Source organism: Brachyhypopomus gauderio, chromosome 12, assembly GCF_052324685.1.
Source record: "Brachyhypopomus gauderio isolate BG-103 chromosome 12, BGAUD_0.2, whole genome shotgun sequence".
Taxonomy (NCBI): Eukaryota; Metazoa; Chordata; class Actinopteri; order Gymnotiformes; family Hypopomidae; genus Brachyhypopomus; species Brachyhypopomus gauderio.
In genome coordinates this window covers 23,916,212-23,941,009 of record NC_135222.1, presented here as the reverse complement: position 1 = coordinate 23,941,009, position 24,798 = coordinate 23,916,212, and the positions used below count along the sequence as shown (strand labels likewise).

At 48.2% G+C, this 24,798-nt stretch overlaps 1 protein-coding gene across 1 annotated transcript; it reads left to right on the top strand.

Annotated features, from left to right (window-relative positions):
• Window positions 1-930: 930 nt before the first annotated feature.
• Window positions 931-24,228, top strand: rras2 (RAS related 2). The gene is made up of 6 exons (XM_077023979.1): window positions 931-1,285; window positions 16,371-16,458; window positions 18,111-18,213; window positions 19,634-19,742; window positions 21,846-21,964; window positions 22,377-24,228. Exons 1-6 carry the CDS (start codon window positions 1,184-1,186, stop codon window positions 22,462-22,464), a joined length of 609 nt encoding a protein of 202 aa, XP_076880094.1. The 5' UTR covers window positions 931-1,183; the 3' UTR covers window positions 22,465-24,228.
• The last annotated feature ends 570 nt before the right edge of the window (window positions 24,229-24,798 follow it).

The window sequence follows — 24,798 nt, the reverse complement described above, 5'->3', positions numbered from 1 at the left end:
CTCAAACAAAACACAGTTCTTCTGCCTCGGTTCACCACACTCGACATCACGTTTTGCAGAGCTTTGACATTCCTGTAGGTGAACGTATCAAAAGGCCTTTGCATTCTTTCCCACCTCCACACTTTGCTAAGAGGTCGCAGTATGGACTGGGTGCATTAGCTGGGACCACACGCTGGACCACACACTGGACCACACGCTGGCCCACCGTAGATAAGGAGTTGTTTTCTAGGCCTTGATAATGACTGGTGGGTAAGAGGCCAGTGTTTCACAGCTGTGAAATTAAGTAGTGTGATAGCCAGCACACAGCAGACCCAATACCACACTGTGGTGTGTGTATACTGTGTTTACATATGTATGTGTATACTGAATGTGGGTGTGTACTGTATATATGAGTGTGTGTATGTATGTATGTGTACCCTGGATGTGGGTGTATATTTTTAACCAGTTTTGTATCCATCCATTATCATTCATACTGATTCATACCCATCCATAACCATCCAGTTTTGTTAATGCCGTGGTTCAGGTTGACTCCACGTGGATAAACGCTCTCCCAGGCCGTGCAGTTGCACGGTTGCTCGTAAGTTGCTCGTAGCGCTGCTGGAGGTTCCCACTGCCCTGCGGATACTGGGACCAGTTTCCCTGTGGAACACTTTTTATGTTTACACATTTTAGCTTTACACATTTTATCTGGCACATTTATCCAGGCACTTATGGTTGTGGGATTTTTTTAAAGGGAAACAGTGACAATTTTTGGTGTGGTTGTATACAAGATATAGGTAATAGCAACGTAAAACAAACAGCTTAAATGTATTTGTTTGTATATTCTCAAACGACCTGTATGAGTCTTCTACACTGAATTATGACTGTTGTTGCGGGGGGCGACCTCTAGCGGTGGCCGCGTGTATCGCGTGAACTGATTACTCATATCTTCACATCTTGCAGCACAGTGGCTGGTAGCGGTACAGAGAGGGCGTATGGACTGAGCTTGTAGTACCGCCGAATTCACTTTCACAACCCCGCGACTGTACTTCTTTTCCCGAACGGATTATTGTTAAATTGGTCATCCAGCGAGACGCCCGATCGCGTTTTTGCGCCGCGTCCTTTGGTTTGGGAGCCTGTCACAGAGAAGTGTGTGTCCGCTCACTGGCGCTCCGACAGCGGCGAGCACAGCGCGGCGTGCCCGATGGCTGGGAGGAAGGACGGCTCGGTGCTGGAGAAGTACCGCCTGGTTGTGGTCGGGGGTGGCGGCGTCGGAAAATCGGCACTGACCATCCAGTTTATTCAGGTAGGCCAACGGCGACGTGTAGTTTTGGTGCGTGTGTGTGTGTGGGAATGTTGGATGGGTGGGTCCTGCACGGGAGGATGAGGAGGATGAGGAGGACGAGGAACCCACCAGCGGAAACGGGGCTCCAGGAATTCGGTGGGCCTGCGTCACCAGATCTGTGCTCCACACACACACGAACACACCATCACACACACATCGCTGTAAGTTTTAACAGCGAGTGGCTTCGTTCGTTTCCAAAATCAAATGTAGAAACAAGTTTGCACCGAACATCTAATCGAGACTTTGGGAAGTATCTCACAGCCTCACGTTACACTGGGCTTAAGTTTGTTCAGTCGGGCTTCACGTTGACCTAACGGTGCACGGTACGTGTGGTCGGTACCGGCCAGACTGGGTTTCAACTGTCTGCCTCATATTTTGCTCACGTCGCAGACTGCATTAATAAAGTTGTAATGCAATTGTAAGAAAACTTAATTAGGTCGCATTTGCACAGCCGAGCTGATCGTGCTGTTTTAGCCACAACATCAGTTTGCAGAAATGATAACTGTGTTTTCGGGAGTGTATGTTATTCTTTATAAAATATAAACACCATTAGCGGTCTTGTGTGCAGCTCGTGCCGTTTTCAGCACGCGCCGCTACATTATTAGTGTGATGTGGGTTTAGACTACAGGACGCTTCACGCGCACCGCCCGCGCGCACAGTCCGCCCTGTGTGCGCGAGCGCCAGTTCCACACGCAGCAGTAACGGTGACCGCCACAGTTACTGTGTTACAACTTGTAACAAAGAGTTGTGTTTAGGTGAAAGTCACACCAAAATAAGTCTAGTCCAACAAAATTCGTAGGCTATTCAGAGTGTATTAGCTTGAGTGTATTTAATGGCTTTTTAAATCCCAATTTTTTTTAGATTAAGTTTTAAACATATCTTTTATTTTCTTTGATTTGAGCTCCTTTGTATAACTTTGTATTTTGCCAAGTTAGAGTGTAGTTACATGTGTAATTGTAGCACATGCCTGTGTAAGTTGCGTGTTTGTGACCATCAAAGTGTTTGTTGCTCGACTTCCAGAATAATGTGAGTCAACTCTGTGTCAGAAGCACGTTTTGACATTAGAAACTCCGCAGAGCGTCTGAATCATTGTAAGCTGATGTGCAGTAATGCACCATTCTAGAGAACCATGAGACCACACCTTTAAAAGTCATTTGAAGGTTTCTTGAGGGCATTCTGTGGCTGCATTCAGTGTTGTTAGTTAACCCACTTAAATCTGTTCCATACATTCAGTCGGGGTTTTGAGGGTTTTTTTTTTTTGTATTCACTAATAATTTTTTGCGATGGGTGAGAGATATGCTGATAGAACAGTGATCTGGTTAGTTATCTGTTGAAGTGTTTCCGTTGTTGAGGCTGAAAGTGTCAGCCACATTGCTATGGTGTGTTGATGGCAGACAAGAGTATGATCATCTCAGTGTGTCAGCGTGTGGCATACCTGCATCTCTAACTTACACACCAACACTAGCTCACTGGTTACAACAAATCATCTTCTCAAAAACCAGAAGGGAGCAAATGTGAACTGTACACATTCAATTGTGAAACACCTTAACGTCATGCACAGAAAAAAAAAATCAATTAGAACTTTCACATTTTGCTGAAAGCTGCGTGTGGTTCTGAGGCTCGAGTGAAATGTGTGTATGTTCAGAACAAGCTGTGAGTCTGAGCAGACAGGAGAGAGACTTCGTGCTGCTTCATGATCTCGTGCTCTGTGAGGGAGAAAGCTTCCCAGCTGGCTCTGTGTGCTAGGCTGTGTCGTTCAGCTGTGAGCAAGGGGGAGGCTCTATCTGAGTCCCATTGGGTTACTGTGGAGAAACCGGAACCTCTGTGGAAGCCCCCTCCACTCCAGCTGGTTCTTATGAGAGCTTCCAGGATGGGTTGGGAAATTGAGCGCCTGTGATTTGCTGTTGGAGGTGCAGGGGAGCTTTCTGAGGGAGGTGTGTTTATCTGTACCATGTTTGACACGTGTGATGATGTATCCCACCTCTGACACGTGTGATGATGTATCCCACCTCTGACACGTGTGATGATGTATCCCACCTCTGACACGTGTGACGATGTATCCCATGTCGGACACGTGTGCTGATGTATCCCACGTCTGACATGTGTGCCGATGTATCCCATGTCTGTCACGTGCTGTTAGACCATTTCTTTTTTTATTACTTATATTTGGGACTTTGAGAGCTGAACCATGATGTGGGTTTGCACACAGGCAGGTGTGGCCCACTGAGGGATTTCAGTGAGGAAAAAAACCCCCCAAAATGGCTGAGCTGAATCGGAGGCCATGAGTGCATCCCACCCGGATACCAGATGCTATCCAGGCAGGCGACTCAACCCAGAGCGTTTCTATGGTGATGTCACCGTGGTGCGGTCTAGGCTGAAGGCTTCTGTAATATTCAGCTTGTCATCTGTAAGTGGGAAGACAGAATCTGTGACATCACCGTGGGTCACGTTTATTTTTATTTTTTTTACCTTACTTTAAAGGTCATTTCATGCTGATTTTCCTGTGCCAACCTGAGAGGGATTGATGGGTTTTTGTTCACTAGTGGGATGTGAGCGTGTGTTGTGACTGCTTCGTTTCAGGGGACGTGTGGAAGCAGCCTCTGTCCCACCAGCGGTCACTCTTCAGACAGGCCCAAGCCGAGGTCAGACAGCTGGAATGTCAGAGTGAGAGCCATTACTAAAGAGCTACACATGAACACAGAGGACTGGGCCACAGAAGCCCGGGTGCAGTATCGAGTGTTGGAGGGTCGCTGTTAACTATGTAGTTTCACATATTTTTCACACACACCTAATAATCAAAGTTAAAAAAACAAGAAGGTTGGATATGTCGTGGTTGTTATAGATAAAGCTCTTTTGGGTGAAACCACTGGTTGACCATCAGCAGGGTTAGTGTAGGTACACACACCCTGTGATGTATGCGCCACAGTGGATGGACTTAGATAGTCAAGGCAGTAGAGGGTCTGATCTGGTCTGATGACGAGTCACATGGACGACCACTGATAGCGAGGGCAAACAACTCCACCGCTATCTGAGTCTGGAACACTCCATTTCCTGTGTGTGTGTGTGTGTGTAACTTAATCTGTTCTTTCCAGAAAGGCCTCGGTTTGTGTGAGGTGAGGGAGCTGTCTCTGTGAGCAGGCTGCACACGTGCCGGCGTGTGCCCATATGCGTGTGCTCGGAGGTGCTGTTGTTGATTTTCTCCACCTGCTAACTTCCCACACTGGTGCCTCGTGTCTGACCACTGCTGTTCCATCAGCCCCCCCCCACTGCACTGCGCCCTGTGAACTTCACTGGGCTCTTCCATCACCCTCCCACGTCTGCCCTTATCCTCACACTGAGGTGTGGCAGCACCATACCCAGAACACACAAGCCTGTGGCAGGTGGAAATACCGCTGTGCCCTGGTGAGTCTGTCCTGGCTGTTCAGTCTTCAGTAAATACACACACGCCATTTCAAATTGACTCCATGCTTTCTATTACCAGATTATAAAGAGTGGACTTACATGTGTTCTTCACTGTCCATACTTCACTGTCCATACTTAATGCCTATGGGGGACCAGTTAGTACCACTTAACTGTAAGATGATACTTGGGATGTTTTTGTACCCATAAAGGAGGTACACAGGAAGTTAGCCAAAGTAATAGCATAGCGCATATATGCTTTATTGAAAAACGCAGGACACTGTGGACGTTGTGACTGTGTGTTTGAGTGCCTGCAAGGTCTCAGACGGAGAGGATGGTTGTAAAAGTGCCGGGTTAGATGGACGTAGAGCTTGTTACAGCTCTGGACTCTAGCGGTTTACAGCTGACATGTCTGTGTGTAAGAATACGACTCCTGCATACCATAGACCAGGAGATGCGTGAGCCACAACTCCCACATTCCATGAAGCAGGAGGTGTCGGGCCCCCGCCACGGAGAGCTCAACAGGGGGTCATTGTCCTTCTCCTGACACACCTAGTCCAGCTCACCTGCTCGCCACCGAACCTCCTCAGCTGGGCCAGCGTTCTGAAGTAGAGACGCTCGGACCCTGTGTGTGGTCTCCTGGATCTCCTGGAGTTTTGTGTCTGGGGGGGGAGGGTCCCAGCGTATGAGTGAGGGTTCAAAAAGGGGAAGTTCCTCAGTCAGGATCATGAAAGAGGATCTACACTCGAGCATTTAAAAATACTTCAGCGCACGGAAGCCTGGCAGGTGGTCAGGACGCTGTGGGCTTCACCCGTGCAGTCAGCCGGTCGCCGTCTCCAGAGGTCACGGCTCAGGCTGGAGACGCAGCTTTTACCTCACGTTGTTGCGGTTCTGTGTGTCCAGGGAGGGGAGCATTTTTTAAGATTTGTCACTGCAAACAGTGTTTGAATGAGTTAGGTCAGCCTTCTACAAAAACGAAAGGCGTTTGCCACACTTGTAGTGTGTTTAATGTGTTGTAATGTGTGTATGTGTGTGTGTGTGATGGTATACACGGCAGTGTGTTGTGGTGTTGGTGGCGGTGGGTGTTTTCATGTCCTGCAGTAGGAAGAAGCTTCCACTGTTCACATGTATCTTCTCAGCTAGTGGACCCACCCTGTGTCACATGATCGGGCCCGTTCAAAAGCCGTATGTGTGTCCAGTCAACCAGGACCGACGTCTGTTCCTGGCTTTACTTATCAGGGTGGATTAAGTGGGATGTGTGTGAAAAGGGATCTTCTGTCATAATGTCATAAATCCTGGACCACATCGTGTCCTGATGAAATGTCTAGTGTGGCCCGTATGGAGACTTCCCAGTCCGACCCGCTTTAGGTCTCTGTGGTCATTTCTCTTTGTTCTGACAAACTGGAGAAAAGGTGCTGAAGCTTCTAGCAGAGAGGGAGACAATGAAAGTTTTGATCAGACCCACTTTGCCACAAGCTGCACACACACACACACACACACACACACACACACACACACACACCCCGTTTGGAAGCACTGACATGTTGCTGACGTACATCTCGCTCACCCTGCCTCTGCTCAGAGTGCGTATGGCTGGCCCGCGCGTCTCTAGCTCAGATGATGTTCAGGCACGTGCCCAGAGGATGATGGCCTCTCCTCGGCCTTTAGTGAAGCTTGTGCCCAGCTGCTCAGAGACTTTAGCTGATGGCGTCGTTCTCCAGAAGCTCCTACAGAGGGTCAGACAGCCTGCATTCTTAATCCTCCCCCGTCCCACATCACATAGCATGGGCCTTCGAACTCACCAGCCCCGAGACACAGCCCCTACCCTAAGACCACACCTCCAGCCCTGAGAACACACCCCCTACCCTGAGACCACACCACACTCCCAGCCCTGTGACCACACTCCCAGCCCTGTGACCACACTCCCTACCCTAAGGCCACACCTCCAGCCCTGAGACCACACCCCTACCCTGAGACCACACCTCCAGCCCTGACACCACACCCCTCATATGTGCTATTACACCTCTTAGCCCTGACACCACCTCTCTGGACTGAGGGCCCTTTCCTGTGTTAAAACTGTTAAAACTAAAAGACCAAGTTTAATAGTCAAAACAGACTGTAGCTGAGCCTATGTGTCCTTGTGGGTTTCATGATCATACAGTAGCCCCACACAGTAGCCCCACGCCCCACACAGTAGCCCCACGCAGTCTGAACTGCATCGTCCAGCAGGGCCAGGCCCGGCCACACAGACAGAAACACTGATGCTCGCTGCTCACAAGAACGACAAACACCATGAAAAATGGCGGGGAGACGTCATACAGATGATGTCCAACAACACTCGGGGCACGACCCTTACAATAAGCACACCTCAGAGGCCAAACCACTCCACTTATCACCACCTCCCCGTCAGACGCCTCTGTTTTCTATAGTGCTGAACACGAAGATGGGGAGACCCCCCCAGAAAAAACAACCCCCCCCTATCGCCCAGCAGGCGAGCATGTCAGCATTGTCTGCTGTTCCTCAGAAACCAAAACACCACAGAAGGACTCCTCACAATCTGAGTGCTGAAGGCAAAGACAGATTGCTATTGGTTTGTGCTGCTGGATGGGGCGGGGCACAGAAATATCAAAACAATCCTGAGTACATTCTTTTGAATGTGTTTTTATGTGGTGGTTTGAACAGCTCAACACAAAAAAAAACAAAAACAGACATCATGTAAGTGATCATACATGTTCCATACACCATATACAGTGTGGCAGACATGTAGACCTATGTGGGCACACATATATGTGTGTGTGTGTGTGGCTGGTCTCTTTCCTCCAGCAGGACAGCAGGAGTCAGGAGTTTAACTGACAGCCCAAGAGGACTTTGGGAAGCCAAGCACACCTGTGCTGCTAGTCCTGCCTCACACACCGACGCTAGCAGAGCTCCAACGTTTTGGAAAAACGTTTGTTTTTCCAAACTGGTTTCTCTTCTTTACCTGTTCCTTAATTTGTTCTCTTCCCCTCATAGTTCTCCACACAATTATTCTAAGCTTCTAAGAATCCAAGAGCAGTTTGTATATGATTCATAAATGTTTTATATACAGACATCCTTCATCAGCTGTGCAAGTGCTTCTCAGGCACTGGGAAGTGAAACCAGTTTAACCTGTTGAGTTTTTTTTCATATATTTAGTGCTTTCTGGGGCTTTTGGGTATCACATGGAGGGCAGGTGTGTGAGACACTCTCCAAACAAGCTGTGCTATCTAGAACACAAACAAAGAATATGAAAGCTGGGTTTTCTAATATTTGCTTTCAGATGGAAATGTGGAAACCTAGTCTGGCTAGTCTGGCTACCACTAGAGAGAATGTGACTCTGTCTGGATGTCCAGACAGAGGGGAGAGGCCAGGAGGTCTGGAGTAGCACCTCCCAGACACTGGGAGAAGGTTCAGCAGGGCCCTCTGGGTAGCGGCTGGTCCCTCCACGTGGAGCAGCTGTGGTGTGACTGTGTGTCTCAGGGGGCACAGAGCTGCCCGTGTACCAACAGGTGACGGGAGCGTGTCTGAACGCCTGTTCCTCCGCCCAGGGGAGGGTGTCCGCTGGTGGCCGATGCCCCTGCCAGCACCTGGCCCTGCAGGGGTCGCTTGGCCCCAGGAGCCCTCGGGGACCTGGCCAGACCAGCATGTGTCTGCATTACAAATGGCCCTGACAAATGTTTGGCACAGTCAAGCAAAACATTCGATTTCTGTGTCGCGTAGCCGATTCCACCCAGACTCCCATTTATAGCACCAGAACCAGAAGCTTTTGTAACAGAAACATTCGCTGAGGTAAATGGAGATAATTCCTGCTGTCAGAGTAAAGTGATGTTTGCCTGAACGCAGCAACACTTTGATTTACTGGGGTATAATATTCTGTCTGGATTCAGATCATTCCACCGTCACGTCTCTCCGGGACACATGCTCGGGCCCGTGAGGGTGGGTGAACCGCACGACCTCTGAGGCCGGCCCATTAGCTTTATTTATGAGCGGCAGTCGGCCGCTGCGATAGAGCTTCTGCTGTCTGCGTGCTGCCACTGCTGCCCTAAAACGGTAATGGTTCTCGGCTTGTCAGCGTGCCAGGCACAGACCTCATACAGCCCGCTGCTGTCCTGCTGTCCTGCAGGAGAGAGGAGCTGTGTGCCTTCACCAAAGATCCCGAGTCCTGAAACAGTCTCGTGAAGGTGCTGCCACGATCGGTGGGTTAGGTCATCTGAGGCCACCCGAGGGCATCTGGCCTTGTGTAATTCAGACCACATGGTGGGCTGGTGCCTGGCTGTAGAAGGGGCCGTTTGATTGGACAGGGGTTAAGACACCCTCGTTCCTGGCCCCGCCCCCCTGGCCTGACAGTGATTAACAACAGGGCTTCTGGATTCCTGGCAGTGAGCACCAGCAGCATGTTGTCATGTGACTTCATCCTACCCCTCGGTGTGGTGCTCCTCCTGTTGTGTGAAGCAGCTCTGAGACATTGGGCTTATCGGGCTCGGGTGTATAGGAGCTGTTCTGTGAAGCAGACGTGCACCTTTGTGTTTCCCCCATAACTGCTCAGGTTCGTGTTTCCATTCAAAACGACATGACCGTTTTTCCACCTTCCCCTAATCTATCAGAGCAGGGGGAAGTCCGGAGATTGCAGCGTGTCACCTGTACAGGAGGACTGTACTGCACCTGGGGGGATCACAGCAGCTGCTTACGCTGGTTTCAGGTTAAAATGACACTACAAATGAAAACAACTCTAAAGGGTTTTAGTCAGTCAGACATCACTGCCATAAGAGACGTTATTAAGCTCTGTGTATGAAATGAAAAAGAAAATTGCATTCAGACGCCAGTCAAAACAAATCAAGTAAAAAAAAAAAACAAAACATTTTCTGACCCTCACAGCCAGTCACAGCAGTAGCTTAGCAACATCAGCACGGCTACAGCATCTGGTCTTCGGTGGGGGCGGTGTGAGAGGGGAGAGGCGGGGCTTCTGACCACAACACGTAGCGGCCCAGAGCAGCGTAGTGTTGCTTCTCCGTGAAGCTGCCACCCACTCAGTGGTTTCTCAGAAATACACTCAAGAGACGAAGCAGGTGACGAGGAAGTTTCATTTCATTACAAAAAGAAAGCAGTTCTTTGAATCGCTGCAAAATGCAGTCGCATAGGCACGTGATCACTGAAAGCCTGTTGCTTCGGTGTCTCTGTCTTCATTTTTGGACTGCGAGGTGGCTTTCAGTGGAGGCTTTTATGGCTGAGATCAAACAGACACCGTGTGACTCAGTCTGATCTCTGGGTAGGACTCTAGGTCTGATCTCTGGGCGGGATGATTGAAGCCTAATGCCACAGGGTCTGTGGGGGAGGCATGGTGGGTGCTCTCTCCTGCCCCGACCTCACCTTTCAACTCCGCAGGGACCCTCCCCTGTTGTTCAGGGTCTTGAACCAGGGGCATTAAAGTACTTCACGTTCCTGCCCACTCTGAACCTTGAAAGCCCTTTTAGATGCTTTACATACACACACGTTCCCGCTATGACAGAAGCCATCTGCCAGTCAGCACATATGTGTGTTTATGTAGGGGGTTTTGTTCTCTAAGTACTTGGTAAGTAATTGCAGACAACATTCCAGATGCCGAACTAAGATTACAGGCCTTCAGGGAATTGTTTACCATTCGGACTATATGCCTGTACTACTGTTATGATCAGTGAGCCAATCAGCCTGAATCGATACAGCAAATAAGGAATCCAGTCAGTTCACCAAGGCCCGATTCCCAGGTCCGGCTTGGGGTCATTCGAGTTTGTACAGTTTATTTGTCTGCACAAAGCCATAATGTCTTTCTGTGGGAAGCTAGCTGAGAGCCTCGTTTCTTGGGTGCTGGCCAACACATTGATTTGTTCTTAGGGAGGATGAAGAGAAGGTCTTGAGATGTTTAGGATGGTTCCTCTCCTCGGGTGCTATCGCACGATCAACATGCGTTCCTGAGCCGGGACGCTGCCCCGAGATAACCCAACCTTCCAAAACGACAAAGCCTCTCGTGTCCTTTGAACGGACTCTCACCTCACACTCTCTCTGTTTGCTCACATTGTTATTACTGAATCGTTGACCTTTCTGGCTCCTGCATGAGCTCATGGGAAAAGTGGGCGTTTCCCCAGGAAGCGGAGGCCCCCTTTGTGTGCTGAGCCGGGGCGGTTGACTTTCACTGGTCTGACACACTGCTCGTGTTTAATCTGCAGCACTGCTCCCTCTTCCACACTCTCCAGGTGCTTCACATTAACCTCTACATCACAGATGTTGCAGCGTGACTTGTGAGAGTGTGCAGGGCCCAGGACGCCGGACAAACCCAACGGAGGTCACCGGTTTGAGCAGGCAGAGGAGGGAACTGAAGGGGTTGCAGTGGGTGTCGGCCAACCACAGACATGATACGACACGGGACATGATACCCTAACCCTAATCTTAAAACCTAACCCTAATCCTGACACCTAATCCTAACACCTAACCCTAATCCTAACCCAAGTTAAACCAAGCTAGAGTGGATTCTGCACAGAATCTTCCAGTTTGCTTTTTGACCTTGTTAACCAACATAGTCTGTGATCAATTAAAAGACCTCCCGAGGTTGGCTTGTCTCTCAAGGCTCTCTGGGGATGGTTAGGATCTGCGTCCAGGATCTTCTATGGAGCCAACAACTGCAACATGGCTTAGATCACCATCCTTAATGGCCTTCTGGTCATTGCTCTCCCTGTGGACAGTGATCTCATGTTACCTTAGGTCACCATTTGACTGGAAGTGTGATGACCGCCAGTGGCGATGATGCCAGGAGTGACTGTTTCCTCTGAGCACACTGTGTGCCCGGTGTTCTGAACTGACGACAACAGTACCCCCCCAAATAGACAGGCCTGGGTGTCCAGTCATACACACTTTTTTTCCCAATAAGCAGAACCTGTAGATTAATATTACCTGGACTGAACACTCTTCTCCCGGGCCTCTGGAGCAAGCAATACAAGACCGAGGACGTTTAATGGCGGACAGAACCGAGCCACTCTACCCGGGCTCTCTCTCCTTGCTGGAGTTTTTTGCTACTCCTGTGTTGTCGTTTGGGCTTATTGAAGTGCTCTGCGGAGGGTTCTGTGCACTGCTTGTCCTGCTGTTTGCCTGGTCAACTGCAGAATATGGTGTGAGGTTCAGTGTCGCCTCTGGAACAGTGCCTGCCTGTTGGATGTGATCGGACTGAGAAGCAGGGGTCTGGTTGTAATTAAAGTCGCAACGCTTGGACAGACGCCACATATCTCTAAACACAGACACTTCCCAGAAGGGCACAAAAGTAAAACATATATTATATATGTATGTAGGTGTATATGTGTGTATTATGAAGCTGCATATGTTGGCTTCATTGGGAACTGGGAATATTAGCCTAAGGGGTTTTCCCAGCCTTTAATATGCATGGTTTAATGCCTATATTACGTCATCTCTATCTGTCTCTTTAATATGGTTTAATGCATCTTTTAACAGCCCAGGCAATTAGCTTTGGTAGGTCTAGTTCAGAGGCCCACATGTACACTAGCCTTATTAGCATCAGTGCTACACGTGATCCATATGAGCTTATACATGGCACTTATTCTATATGTTAGTGTGAGGGTTAGGGGTTAGGGTGAAGGTTAGAGTTAGAGCTTTGGGTAAGGGTTAGGGTTAGGGGTTAACAAATAAACAGTGCATTATGACCACTCTTAGTAGTCACTAACCACCAATCACTCTGACTAACTGATCACTAATTACTCAGAGTAATCTCATCTTTTCATTGGGGATTCTGTGAATCCTTCAGATGTCCCAAGCTGACCCAGTCTTCCTGAGGAGAACATCTTGCCTATGAACTGAAATGTGGAATCTAATCAACGTGGAATGTTAATCTCAAGCCAGTGATGTCACCTGCTGTAACTGTTTTATTTGCCCGTGGTTTTCTGGCCATGTTTGGCTTTCACATGCTGAGATGGAAATGTGTTCCAGTGTTCAGTGTAGAGGAGTGTAGTATGGATGAGTTTAGTGTAGAGGAGAGGAGTTTAGTGTAGAGGAGTGTAGTATAGAGGAGTGTAGTGTAGATGAGTATTGTAGAGGAGTGTAGTGTAGTGTAGAGTGTAGTGTAGAGGAGTGTAGTGTAGAGGAGTGTAGTGTAGATGAGAGTATTATAGAGGAGTGTAGTGTAGAGGAGTGTAGTGTAGTGTAGAGGAGTGCAGTGTAGATGAGTGCAGTGTAGAGGAGGGTAATATAGAGGAGTGTAGTATAGAGGAGGGTAATATAGAGGAGTGTAGTGTAGATGAGGGTAATATAGAGGAGTGTAGTGTAGATGAGAGTAGTGTAGTTGAGTAGTGTAGAGTGTAGTGTAGAGTGTAGTGTGTGTCAGCAGTACTCTCTCCACATGTGGAGCTGCTCGGCTGCAGCTCTGGTGAGGAAGTGGGCGTGTGAGCATAGCTGTGTGTTGGTTTCATTCAACACCCACACATATCCTCATTTAGCCTCTGAGCATGTGCAGAAAGCCAGACCTGCCAGAACAGGACGCAGTAAAGTTCACTCATATCTGAACACCTCAGGACGTGTCCTACACTCACACACAGCTGAACACCTCAGGACGTGTATTACACTCACACACAACTGAAGGTCTCAGGACGTGTCCTACACTCACACACAACTGAAGGTCTCAGGACGTGTCCTACACTCACACACAGCTGAAGGTCTCAGGACGTGTCCTACACACACACACACAGCTGAAGGTCTCAGGACGTGTCCTACACACACACACAGCTGAAGGTCTCAGGACATGTCCTACACACACAGCTGAAGGTCTCAGGACGTGTCCTACACACACACACAGCTGAAGGTCTCAGGATGTGTCCTACACACACAGCTGAAGGTCTCAGGACGTGTCCTACACACACACACACAGCTGAAGGTCTCAGGACGTGTCCTACACACACAGCTGAAGGTCTCAGGTCGTGTCCTACACACACAGCTGAAGGTCTCAGGTCGTGTCCTACACACACAGCTGAAGGTCTCAGGTCGTGTCCTACACACACAGCTGAAGGTCTCAGGACGTGTCCTACACACACAGCTGAAGGTCTCAGAACGTGTCCTACACACACAGCTGAAGGTCTCAGGTCGTGTCCTACACACACAGCTGAAGGTCTCAGGACGTGTCCTACACTCACTAACAGCGTGTTGTTATGGTTCATTCCTTTTTTTTTTTGTTTTTGAAAGTGAACACAGTCCTGTACTGTTTAAAGACGTGGACCTGCAGAATGGACAGATGGATGGATGGATGGATGAACAGATGAGTGTGTGGGTGGATGAAGAGCTTGATGAAATGTGTTGAGGGACAGTTGAATGATGCAAGGGGAACGTGCTGTGGTGGAGAGGAGGAAGCCAGACTGGGACTGGGAACATCTCCTCAGTGACATCATCATTACCCAGAAGGTTGTGTATTGCTGGCCAGCCGCCATAGGGTGTAGGTGGAGCTTCCTTCCTCCAGGCTGGAGTGGGGTGAGCAGTGGGAGGCAGCCTGTCTCCCCCTCCGCTCGCAGGAGGCGGAGCCTATTCTCTCCCAGTCTCCGTCTGTACAGCTGAGAGCGGCAACAGCCCTGCTGGTGTGGAGAGTCTGGCTAGCGCCCTTTCATTGACACACCCTGTATAAGAGAGCTTTTATAGGCTCCCGCAAGAGTGCCAAACACCACACAAAACAGCCCAGTGACTTAGTGAGGTGCTGGGTAACTCAGGGCGAGGGGACCCGCCACATTCTGGCCCCTTGGTTTGTATGTGGTGGTGCTGGTGGGGGGGGGTTTGAATAGCTGAAGAACTCATAAGAAGACGAGCTGTGGATTGTAGTCAGGAGAAGAGAGCAGTTTCTCATAAAACAGTGTGTGCAGGGGTGTGTGTTTGTGTGTGAGGACCATGCATTGGCATTCAATAGCCAGACTGTGTGTGACAAAGCCAACCGGCCTGAAAAGACACGCGTGCTCAGCTGTGATGGTCACAAACGTTGTGTGTCTGCGTGGGGAACGCCACGCTGTACCGATGTAGACAGAGGAGGCATGTTGGGGTATGTGAGGTGAAGTATAATGCCCAGAGCATTTAAAGAGAGTGTGTGTGTGAGTATATATACATACTAAATTGGCTTTAGGTGGAGCGTGTAGACTTGGAAATGCCGTTGGCTGATTGTTTGATGCCAACAGGATATAGAGCTCCTTGTCATGTTTACTCGCCTGTCTGCTGTGTTACTGTCTATGAGCTCTACAAACATCTACCACATCTCCACCTACCATGCTGCTTGTGAGTCTCACAGGTCTTGTGGCAAAAGGCGGACTGGTAATGAACTGGGCCGAGCGCCAGGCGTGATCTGTGTGTGGCAGCAGATATCAGATAGCTACGAGACGTCATCAATAATTAAGTTATCATAATGAAATGAATGCTGAGTGTATATGAGCTGTTGTTCTGATGTCCATGTCTACGAATGTTGAAGTCACTAAATGAACTACCAGGATTAGGGTTTGGGTTTGGGTTAGGGTTAGAGTTATGGTTAAGATTTAGGATTAGGGTTAGGGTTAGGATTAGGATTAGGGCGGCTGAACTCCTGAACTTTGACAGGGAACCCAACAGAGACCGACACAGACTGCATACAGACTGCACGTATGTATGTGTGTGAGAGAGAGAGTGTGTGTACACCTGTGTGTACACTCGCGTGTAATGGTGACAGAGATATAAAACATGTGTAGTAATGGCTGTCACTGTGTGTGTGTGTGTGTGTGTGTGTGTGTGTGTGTGTGTGTGTGTGTGTGTGTGTGTGTGTGTGTGTGTGTGTGTGTGTGTGTGTGTGTGTGTGTGTGTGTGTGTGTGTGTGAGACTATAGACACATTTTCACTTGCTGGCAGCCAGATAGTTGTCATGTAATGCCAACTAATCCAGCTTAAGTCCCTTAAAGCACAGAGGAAGTATTGTTTCTCTGCCAAAGCTCCTGTAACCCTCTAAAAATACCAGAAGTGGCAACAGTGTTTCAGGAGCAATATGAGATCAACATGTTCTAATTACTACGGCCAACGTCTGTGGTTGCAAAAGTTGAAGTTTATCTGTGTTCGGTTCACAAACCCCCATTATCATATTTCCAGCACCAACAAAACAGATCGTATTTGAGTTTGTTTGCTTTTGACCCTAGACCAGTACACAAGTTACACTGTCGCTACATTACACAGGATGATAAGATAAAATATGAGAAAAATGAGAAGAATTTGACCCCTCCCTGTTCTGCGCACCCTCTCCTCCTGCGAGGACCGAGAGGGTGTGAGTGAGCTGTGGGCCAGGAACCGGCGATTCTGGCTGGCCTTCTGCTGAACAGTGTGTGGAGGCCAGACAGGTGTGCTAACACACATGCTCTGTTTGCACCGTAAACATAAGAGCCACACACTGTTTTCATAGCCTTTCAAATAGTCATCCAAAATAGTCTCTGTCGATTCTGTTGTCAGTGTAATTACAGGGTCAGCAAAGGTTTGATGATGATTACTGAATAAATGTCGAAGAAATTGTGTGATTAAGTGATTTTTTATTGTTTTTAAGATTCCATGAGCTAATTATGAAACTGGATACACAGACTGCAGTTGCTGACATGTCTGTGTACACTCCCCTCTAGTCTTACTTCGTCACCGACTATGATCCCACGATCGAGGACTCGTACACCAAGCAGTGCGTGATTGACGAGAGACCAGCGCGCCTGGACAGTAAGTTTACGTCTGATGGACGGCAGGAACCAGCAGCCGACTGCAAGCAGTAAAACCATCAACCTGTCCTGGCTGTCTCAAAGTCAATAGCCTTATTCAGACTGGGTTACTTGATCAGGGGGACATTTGTAATTAAACTTTTATTAATTAATTAATTAAATGTTATACATCTCAGTCATGAAACTCAGAATAGTTTCTAGAGTGTTGGATTTTCTGCTAAAAGAGATATTTGCTGCTGTTTGAATATAAACATCATTTGATGTTAGGTCTTTAACACTAGTAAGTAATGATTTATATCTGTATATATTGCATGCTTTATATATTGTATGCCATACGGAATAAGTAAACAGTGAACATCTGTTTTGTTTTGTTTTGTTTGTTTGGAGATTTGGAAGGCTTTCTGGTGGAAAAATGTTTTTATTCATATCTGGACAGAATTTATATCTGGATGGAACTAAAATGATCAGGCAATTGCCAAATTAGGTGAAAAACAGTAGATAATCTGGCCTGTAATTCTCTTATGAGTTGAGAGAGAAAAACCCTCACAGGTCCAATCTGGATGGAAGATAGAATACAAAGAACACAGGGGGCACAGAGAACACAGCACAGAGAACACAGTACACAGAGAACACAGTACACAGAGAACACAGTACACAGAGAACACAGCACACAGAGAACACAGTACACAGAGAACACAGCACACAGAGAACACAGTACACAGAGAACACAGAGCACAGAGAACACAGTACACAAAGAACACAGCACACAGAGAACACAGTACACAGAGAACACAGTACACAGAGAACACAGTACACAAAGAACACAGCACACAGAGAACACAGTACACAGAGAACACAGTACACAGAGAACACAGTACACAGAGAACACAGAGCACAGAGAACACAGTACACAGAGAACACAGTACACAAAGAACACAGCACAGAGAACACAGTACACAGAGAACACAGCACACAGAGAACACAGTACACAGAGAACACAGTACACAGAGAACACAGTACACAGAGAACACAGTACACAAAGAACACAGCACAGAGAACACAGTACACAGAGAACACAGTACACAGAGAACACAGCACACAGAGAACACAGTACACAGAGAACACAGTACACAAAGAACACAGCACAGAGAACACAGTACACAGTGCACAGAGAAAATGGAGAACACAACACAGAGAACACAGAGGGGCCTGTACAAGATGCCGTCACCCTCCACGTACATTTAACCTAGTCTGAATAGGATGTCTTACATTCATAAATGTAGATATTGTTAGAAATATTGTTATAAAAAATACAACAGTGTCTTTCACGTAGGGCTTCGGTTGCAAACTATAATCAGCAGGTTTATGTCATACATACATAAATATTGCTACATGTATGTATGCAGGTTGTATTTATACATGCAACACAGCGTGCTGTGTGTTTGTGCTCGGCACGGCGGTAAGTGTAGCTGACGTCAGGCCTGTGCTCGCTCTGGGTCAGCTGTAGCACAGAGGTCAGCTGTAACACAGAGGTCAACTGTAACACAGAGGTCAACTGTAGCACAGGGGTCAGCTGTAGCACAGGGATCAGCTGTAGTGTAGGTCAAGGGGTCATGTGTGTGGGGGTGTAACAGCCATCTGTGTGTGTGCCAGTCTTAGACACAGCCGGCCAGGAGGAGTTCGGAGCCATGAGAGAGCAGTACATGAGAACAGGGGAGGGTTTCCTCCTCGTCTTCTCAGTCACCGACCGGGGAAGGTGAGCAGCTCCCCTCCTCTCCCCCTCTCCTCCTCTCCACTTCCCTCTCCTCCTCTCCTCCCCTCCTCTCCCCCTCTCCTCCTCTCCACTCCCCTCTCTCCTCTCCCCCTCTCCTCCCCTCTCCTCCTCTCCCCCTCCCTTCCCCTCTTCTCTTTTTTATTGTTCTTTTATTTTATCTCACTTTTGTTCTTTCTCACGCCCCCCCCCCCCCCCAAAAAAAAAAAAAAAACACCAAACTAGTTCCGTTGACTTTCAGTCTGACTGTTTTCCTATTGGCTGGCCCTCACCTGTTAGCAGCAGTGAGGTAGAGCTGGGCTTTTCATTCCACACACCAGTCAGAAAGGTGCACATTGGCGTGTGTGTGTGTGTGTGTGTGTGTGTGTGTGTGTGTGTGTGTGTGTGTGTGTGTGTGTGTGTGTCCTTGCCCCTCAGGACCCCTTCCGCTCTGTGTTTGTGTTGTAAACACTCCTTCCTTCCTGTGTTTACGTTACCTGTCTTTCTGCCTCACGGCCGTGTTGTTTCCCCGTAGCGTGGCAGTCTGAACCCCCCTGCTCCTGCCTCGCGCTTCACACCAACGGGGCTCCAGAAAAGCCCCGTGAAAGCCACACGCACCCTCGCCCACACCTTCACAACAGTCTGACGTGTTCCAGGAAAGTCGTAACATTATGAGAATCGAGTGACCTCTTGCTTTCTGAATGGAAATTGCGTGCTGAGTAAGAAAGAAAGGGTAGAGAAAAAGAGAGAGAGAGAAGAAGAGATAGAGGGAGGTTTAGGGATAGAGAGAGGGAGACAGAGAGAGGGAGGGGGAGGGGAAGTGGGGGGGGGCGCTGGGTTGCAGCTGAGGGGGTGGGCTGAGGGAGTGAGGTGAAGGAGTGAGTTGAGGGGGTGGGCTGAGGGAGTGAGGTGAAGGAGTGAGTTGAGGGGGTGGGCTGAGGGAGTGAGGTGAAGGAGTGAGTTGAGGGGGTGAGCTGAGGGAGTGAGGTGAAGGAGTGAGTTGAGGGGGTGAGCTGAGGGAGTGAGGTGAAGGAGTGAGTTGAGGGAGTGGGTTAAGGGAGTGAGTTGAGGGGGTGAGCTGAGGGAGTGAGGTGAAGGAGTGAGTTGAGGGAGTGGGTTAAGGGAGTGAGTTGAGGGGGTGAGCTGAGGGAGTGAGGTGAAGGAGTGAGTTGAGGGAGTGGGTTAAGGGAGTGAGTTGAGGGGGTGAGCTTTATTCATGTGGCAATGGCTGCATTTCTCTGGGGTTCAGTGGGGACTTGGGGAACTCCAAACACAGCCGGAAAGACATCTGCCTGTTCCTTTTGAGTGTGTGTGTGTGTGTGTGTGTGTGTGTGTGTGTGTGTGTGTGTGTGTGTGTGTGTGTGTGTGTGTGTGTGCGCGCGCGTGATATGTTTGGTGTAGCGATAACACCCTGTCTCTTCTTTAGCTTTGAGGAGATCTACAAGTTCCAGAGGCAGATACTGAGGGTTAAGGATCGTGATGAGTTTCCTATGATCCTGGTGGGTAACAAGGCTGATCTGGAGCTCCAGAGACAGGTATGACAGGACATATACAGGACATATACAGGACATGTACAGGACATTTGTCTTAATTATGTAAAAATATACTACAATCGAACATGTTTAGTCTCTGCATCTGTCAGTCAAACTATGTTTCCTAGACATAAGAAAGCTGATTGGAGGTTTCCTAGCCCCTCTTACATGAACCCGCCCTCTGAAGGGTCGTTTTTTAAATGGAACTACCGGTATTTAAATGTCAGACATTTCTGACTTCAGGGATGTCTTCTAAGGCTGTTTAAGCTGGTTCTGAGTTTTAAATGTTTAGACACGTGACATGCCTTTTGAATTAAACAGGAAAGAACGGTACTTACAACCCAGCAAACCAGAATGAGGGAGTTCTGAGCAAGATCGTGCACACACATCTAAGTCTGAGCAAGACATTACGTTTTTCATACTACAAACACTTTGCTTGCACCGCTGATGAAAGACTTCTGCCCCAAACGTCCTGTCTTTCTGGAAACCATGTGTGCTTTACTACAATATATAGATCTATATCTATTATATATTATGTTATACTACCCCCTGTTGACTCCTCTAAATGCCTTAAGAGTTTTAGCCTTGACTCGGGACAGGTCAGCCTTGGAAGGATAAAATAAGTCTTCCTTTCCAAATTCCAAATGACAAATGTTCATTAAAACAGCTTGAATTTATATGGCGAGGTTTGCTGTCTGTGGAAAGCTGTGTTGTCTGTGGAGAGGGTTGTTGTCGCCCCCTGCTGGTAAATCATGGTGAAGCTTCGAGCAGAGCTGATTCTCACTGGATCACTGCACAAAGCCAAAGCTGGGTGGGGTCTCTCTTCTCCAGTCCCAGGAAATTATGGGACTTTCTGACAAATAGCCAAAGAAAAATAAATAAATCAGGGAAATGTGTAGTATCCAGACAAAATGGTTCCGCTAAAATGTAAGTTTGAAAAGTCTTTGAAAAGATAACTTCTCTGGGTTATGGAAGGGTTAATCCACTGGCCTCCTAAAGTGTGTTACACTGTGGAATCAGAGCTGTGCTGGACAGTAGAACCAGAGCTGTGTTGGATGTGAGGGTTTTTGTGTGAGGGTTTGTGCATGAGCGTTTGTGCATGAGCGTTTGTGCGTGAAGGTTTGTGCGTGAGAGTTTGTGCATGAGCGTTTGTGCGTGAAGGTTTGTGCATGAGGGTTTGTGTGTGAGGGCTTGTGTGTGAGAGTTTGTGCATGAGCGTTTGTGTGTGAGGGTTTGTGCGTAAAGGTTTGTGCGTGAGGGTTAGTCCGTGAAGGTTTGTGTGTGAGGGTTTGTGCATGAGGGTTTGTGTGAGAGTTTGTGTGTGAGGGTTTGCGTGTGAGGGTTTGCGCGTGAGGGTTTGCGCGTGAGGGTTTGCGCGTGAGGGTTTGCGTGTGAGGGTTTGCGTGTGAGGGTTTGCGTGTGAGGGTTTGCGCGTGAGGGTTTGCGCGTGAGGGTTTGCGCGTGAGGGTTTGTGCGTGAGGGTTTGCGCGTGAGGGTTTGCGTGTGAGGGTTTGCGTGTGAGGGTTTGCGTGTGAAGGTTTGCGTGTGAGGGTTTGCGCGTGAGGGTTTGCGCGTGAGGGTTTGCGCGTGAGGGTTTGTGTGTGAGGGTTTGTGCATGAGGGTTTGTGTGAGAGTTTGTGTGTGAGGGTTTGCGTGTGAGGGTTTGTGTGTGAAGGTTTGCGCGTGAGGGTTTGTGCGTGAGGGTTTGTGCGTGAGGGTTTGTGCGTGAGGGTTTGTGCGTGAGGGTTTGTACGTGAGGGTTTGCGTGTGAGGGTTTGCGTGTGAAGGTTTGCGCGTGAGGGTTTGTGCGTGAGGGTTTGCGCGTGAGGGTTTGTGCGTGAGGGTTTGCGCGTGAGGGTTTGTGCGTGAAGGTTTGCGCGTGAGGGTTTGCGCGTGAGGGTTTGCGCGTGAGGGTTTGCGCGTGAGGGTTTGTGCGTGAGGGTTTGTGTGTGAGGGTTTATGTGTGAGGGTTTGCGTGTGAGGGTTTGCGTGTGAGGGTTTGCGCGTTAGGGTTTGCGCGTGAGGGTTTGCGCGTGAGGGTTTGCGCGTGAGGGTTTGCGTGTGAGGGTTTGTGCGTGAGGGTTTGTGCGTGTTTCCTCTGTTCAGGTGTCTCAGGAGGAAGGACAGCAGCTGGCCCGTCAGCTCAAGGTGACGTACATGGAGGCGTCGGCCAAGATCCGCATGAACGTGGACCAGGCCTTCCACGAACTCGTCCGTGTCATCAGGTGGGTTAGCAGGACCACGAGGACTCTGTGCTGCTCCCTCTTATCAGCAGAACCACTGATACACTGATGACCCATTTCACAGAACATGTTCATTTATCCTGCCCTCAGGGGTTTGGGAGGAAGTTGGTAACGAGGTAATCGTGAGGGTCTGTGCTGCAGGGTTATCTTGGTTTTTGGCTGTTAAAACTTTGGAAAGTGGGGGGGGGGGGGGGGGGGGGGGGGGGTTGCTTGTATATCAGACAGAAATGTTTTTCATGCTTGGCTACAGACACAGAAGAGTGTCCGTGTTGGTGTGCTCATGAACATGTCCTCATCAGGGTTCTCTTGTTTGGGATGTAAACCGAGCCCTTTGTGAGTCAGTGTTGTCAGTGTTAACATGCACGTGAGTAACATCTGTGGTCACATCTGACAGGAAGTTCCAGGAACAGGAGTGCCCGCCTTCGCCAGAGCCCACACGCAAGGAGAAGGATAAGATTGGCTGCCACTGCGTGATTGTCTGATTGGCCACTCACTGCTGCCACTCACCCAGCTGCTATCACCAGGCCCCACCCCTCCACCCTGCCTTCTGACATCACATCCTGTGTGGATGAATCGTTGCCTTCCTACACATGCATGTCTTCTGAAAACAAATCAAAACAAAACAGAAAACAGCAGAGTCCCTCACATGGACTTCTCAGGGTCTCCTGGACCTCTGGGACTTCACTACTAGAAGAACCAATCGGGGAAAAAAAGAACAAAGTAAATAAAATCACCCGAGCGAACTCGTCCTTACAACTCCAGTTAGTGTACTGACATCCACATGACCTTAAACGCGAACAGAGCGTGGGCGTTGTGCTCCAACACTAAACGTTGATTCTTGAAGGTGTGCTAAAAATCTTTCTTTTTTTGTATTTTGTATTTTGAAGGATTTTTACTTTTGTTGCCTATAGTGACATTTTTGAGGTAATAAAGTGGCTAAATTGGGTAAGTTTTTTTTTTTGATGAAGAAGGCGTTTGGTCTTTTTTTAACGTGAGACGATCTTCTGAAGTATTACGTGTGTCGTGCCATACCTGTCTGTCTTTTCATGTGCTAATCAACTACTGTACATAAAATGAAAATCTGTGTGAGTTGAAAATGCCTTTAAAATGACATAACTCAGTTGCCACAGAAGGTCTGAATCTGATGAGCTTGGTTGACATTACAGTAACGTGTTTGAATATGTAATGTACATAGAGTTGTACATAGACCGCCCTTACGTCATCTATAACGCCTCGTCAGCACTTAAACGAATGTGTACATTCTTGTCGCCTTTGCCAGGTCAACACGCCACATTCTGTCAGTCTGTCATGATTCTGGTGAAATTCCAGTTTGAGTTCTTTCAATCCTAGAAAATCGTCCGATCGCTTGTTCCACATGTCTGCGCCTCTCGGCTCAGACGTCTACAGAGAGCCACTCAGGTTGCCCAGGACACAGAGTTCCTACCGCGTTCCCTTGATGTTCCTGCTTCAACGACAGTGCACAAAAGCTCTCCTCTTCTGAAGCAGGTATCTCCCGAAGGCCCTGACTATCCCCATATTAAAGACCCAGAGAAGTCATCTCTAGAAATACTGCACCATATTTCAGGCCTTTCATTCTGCCTGAGTTTTACACTAATAGCAGTCTGTGATGTGTCTGTTAGACAGGTGTTAGTTTTGATAATATAGGCCTATTTTAATTTTGTTTCTTTGAACTGCTTGGTTGAAAGAGTTTGTGAAAACGTGAGAACACAACAGTGCTAATGTCACTGTCCAAACGTGTGCCGCACGTACACATTGCACAATTGTGTCCGCCATCTACGCACTCACAGAAACTCTGGGAGTTGCTTTCCATGAAGCATATGTGAGCCATGCACTAGCGGGGTGTGTGTAGAGTGTGTGTGTGGTGCTGCGGAGGAGAGAACGTGAGGTGTGTGTGTGGTGCTGCGGAGGAGAGAACGTGAGGTGTGTGTGTGGGGTGTTCACACTCAGACCCTGCTGGGCACACATCCCTGCACATATCAACATACAGGTGGCCATTTTCCTCCAGACATTATATCTTAAGGGTTTGCATCACCATGGTGACATGTCACATATTTTTGTTTGGTCATTTGTTTTCTTTCATTGCGGTTTGATCTTTTTGTTCTTCCGTGTGTATTTCTGTATGAGGATTACAAATAAACTATTTTAGTTTTATGTTTTCTCATCATGTATATTAAGATAAATGGAAGTGATCTTTTGAATGGACATAAATAAACGTTTTTACTATATGCTTTTATACATTATTTTCTTATCTGACTAGTTAATGAGTATTTTTCTATGTTTGTAAGTGAATCTGCTCTGAGCACCACTGTGTATATGTATAGAGGAGTATTTCATTCTCTCAGTTTGTATTTTAACTGAAAACAAGAACAGGCTGAAGGCCATCATTTATCCAACTGTTTTTGGTCTGGAGCGAGTCGCCCCCTACTGTCCTTTTACTGCGTTACACATTTGTGTCAGCCAGAGAGAGCTGCATGAGCCTGATCCTCCCACAGTGGGCGGGCAAGTTGACATTTTGCACTGAACCTAGACCAATTCTCCTCATTTGAGTCATATTCTAAACTGTTAGTAGAGGAATCACAAAACTGGTCTCAGATCAGAAGAAGCTGGCAACATCAGGCTTGGCCACTGGGGGGCAGTGTTCAGTCTTGGGGCTGAAGAGAATACAACCACCGAGCTCAGATGAAGGACAGAGGCTCTTTCTTCGGCAGAGTTTGTGTACATCTAATTCATATGGTGTTTGTCTGCTCACATCTCTCCCCACCCCTTGTATAGCTTCTGGTGCTATAATAAAACTC

Excerpts from the sequence above, each read along its gene's own strand:
- rras2 (XM_077023979.1), top strand. The coding sequence starts at position 1,184 with ATGGCTGGGAGGAAGGACGGCTCGGTGCTGGAGAAGTACCGCCTGGTT. Across the intron at positions 1,286-16,370 it reads TGACCATCCAGTTTATTCAG|TCTTACTTCGTCACCGACTA; the intron begins GTAGGCCAACGG and ends ACTCCCCTCTAG. Across the intron at positions 16,459-18,110 it reads GAGACCAGCGCGCCTGGACA|TCTTAGACACAGCCGGCCAG; the intron begins GTAAGTTTACGT and ends TGTGTGTGCCAG.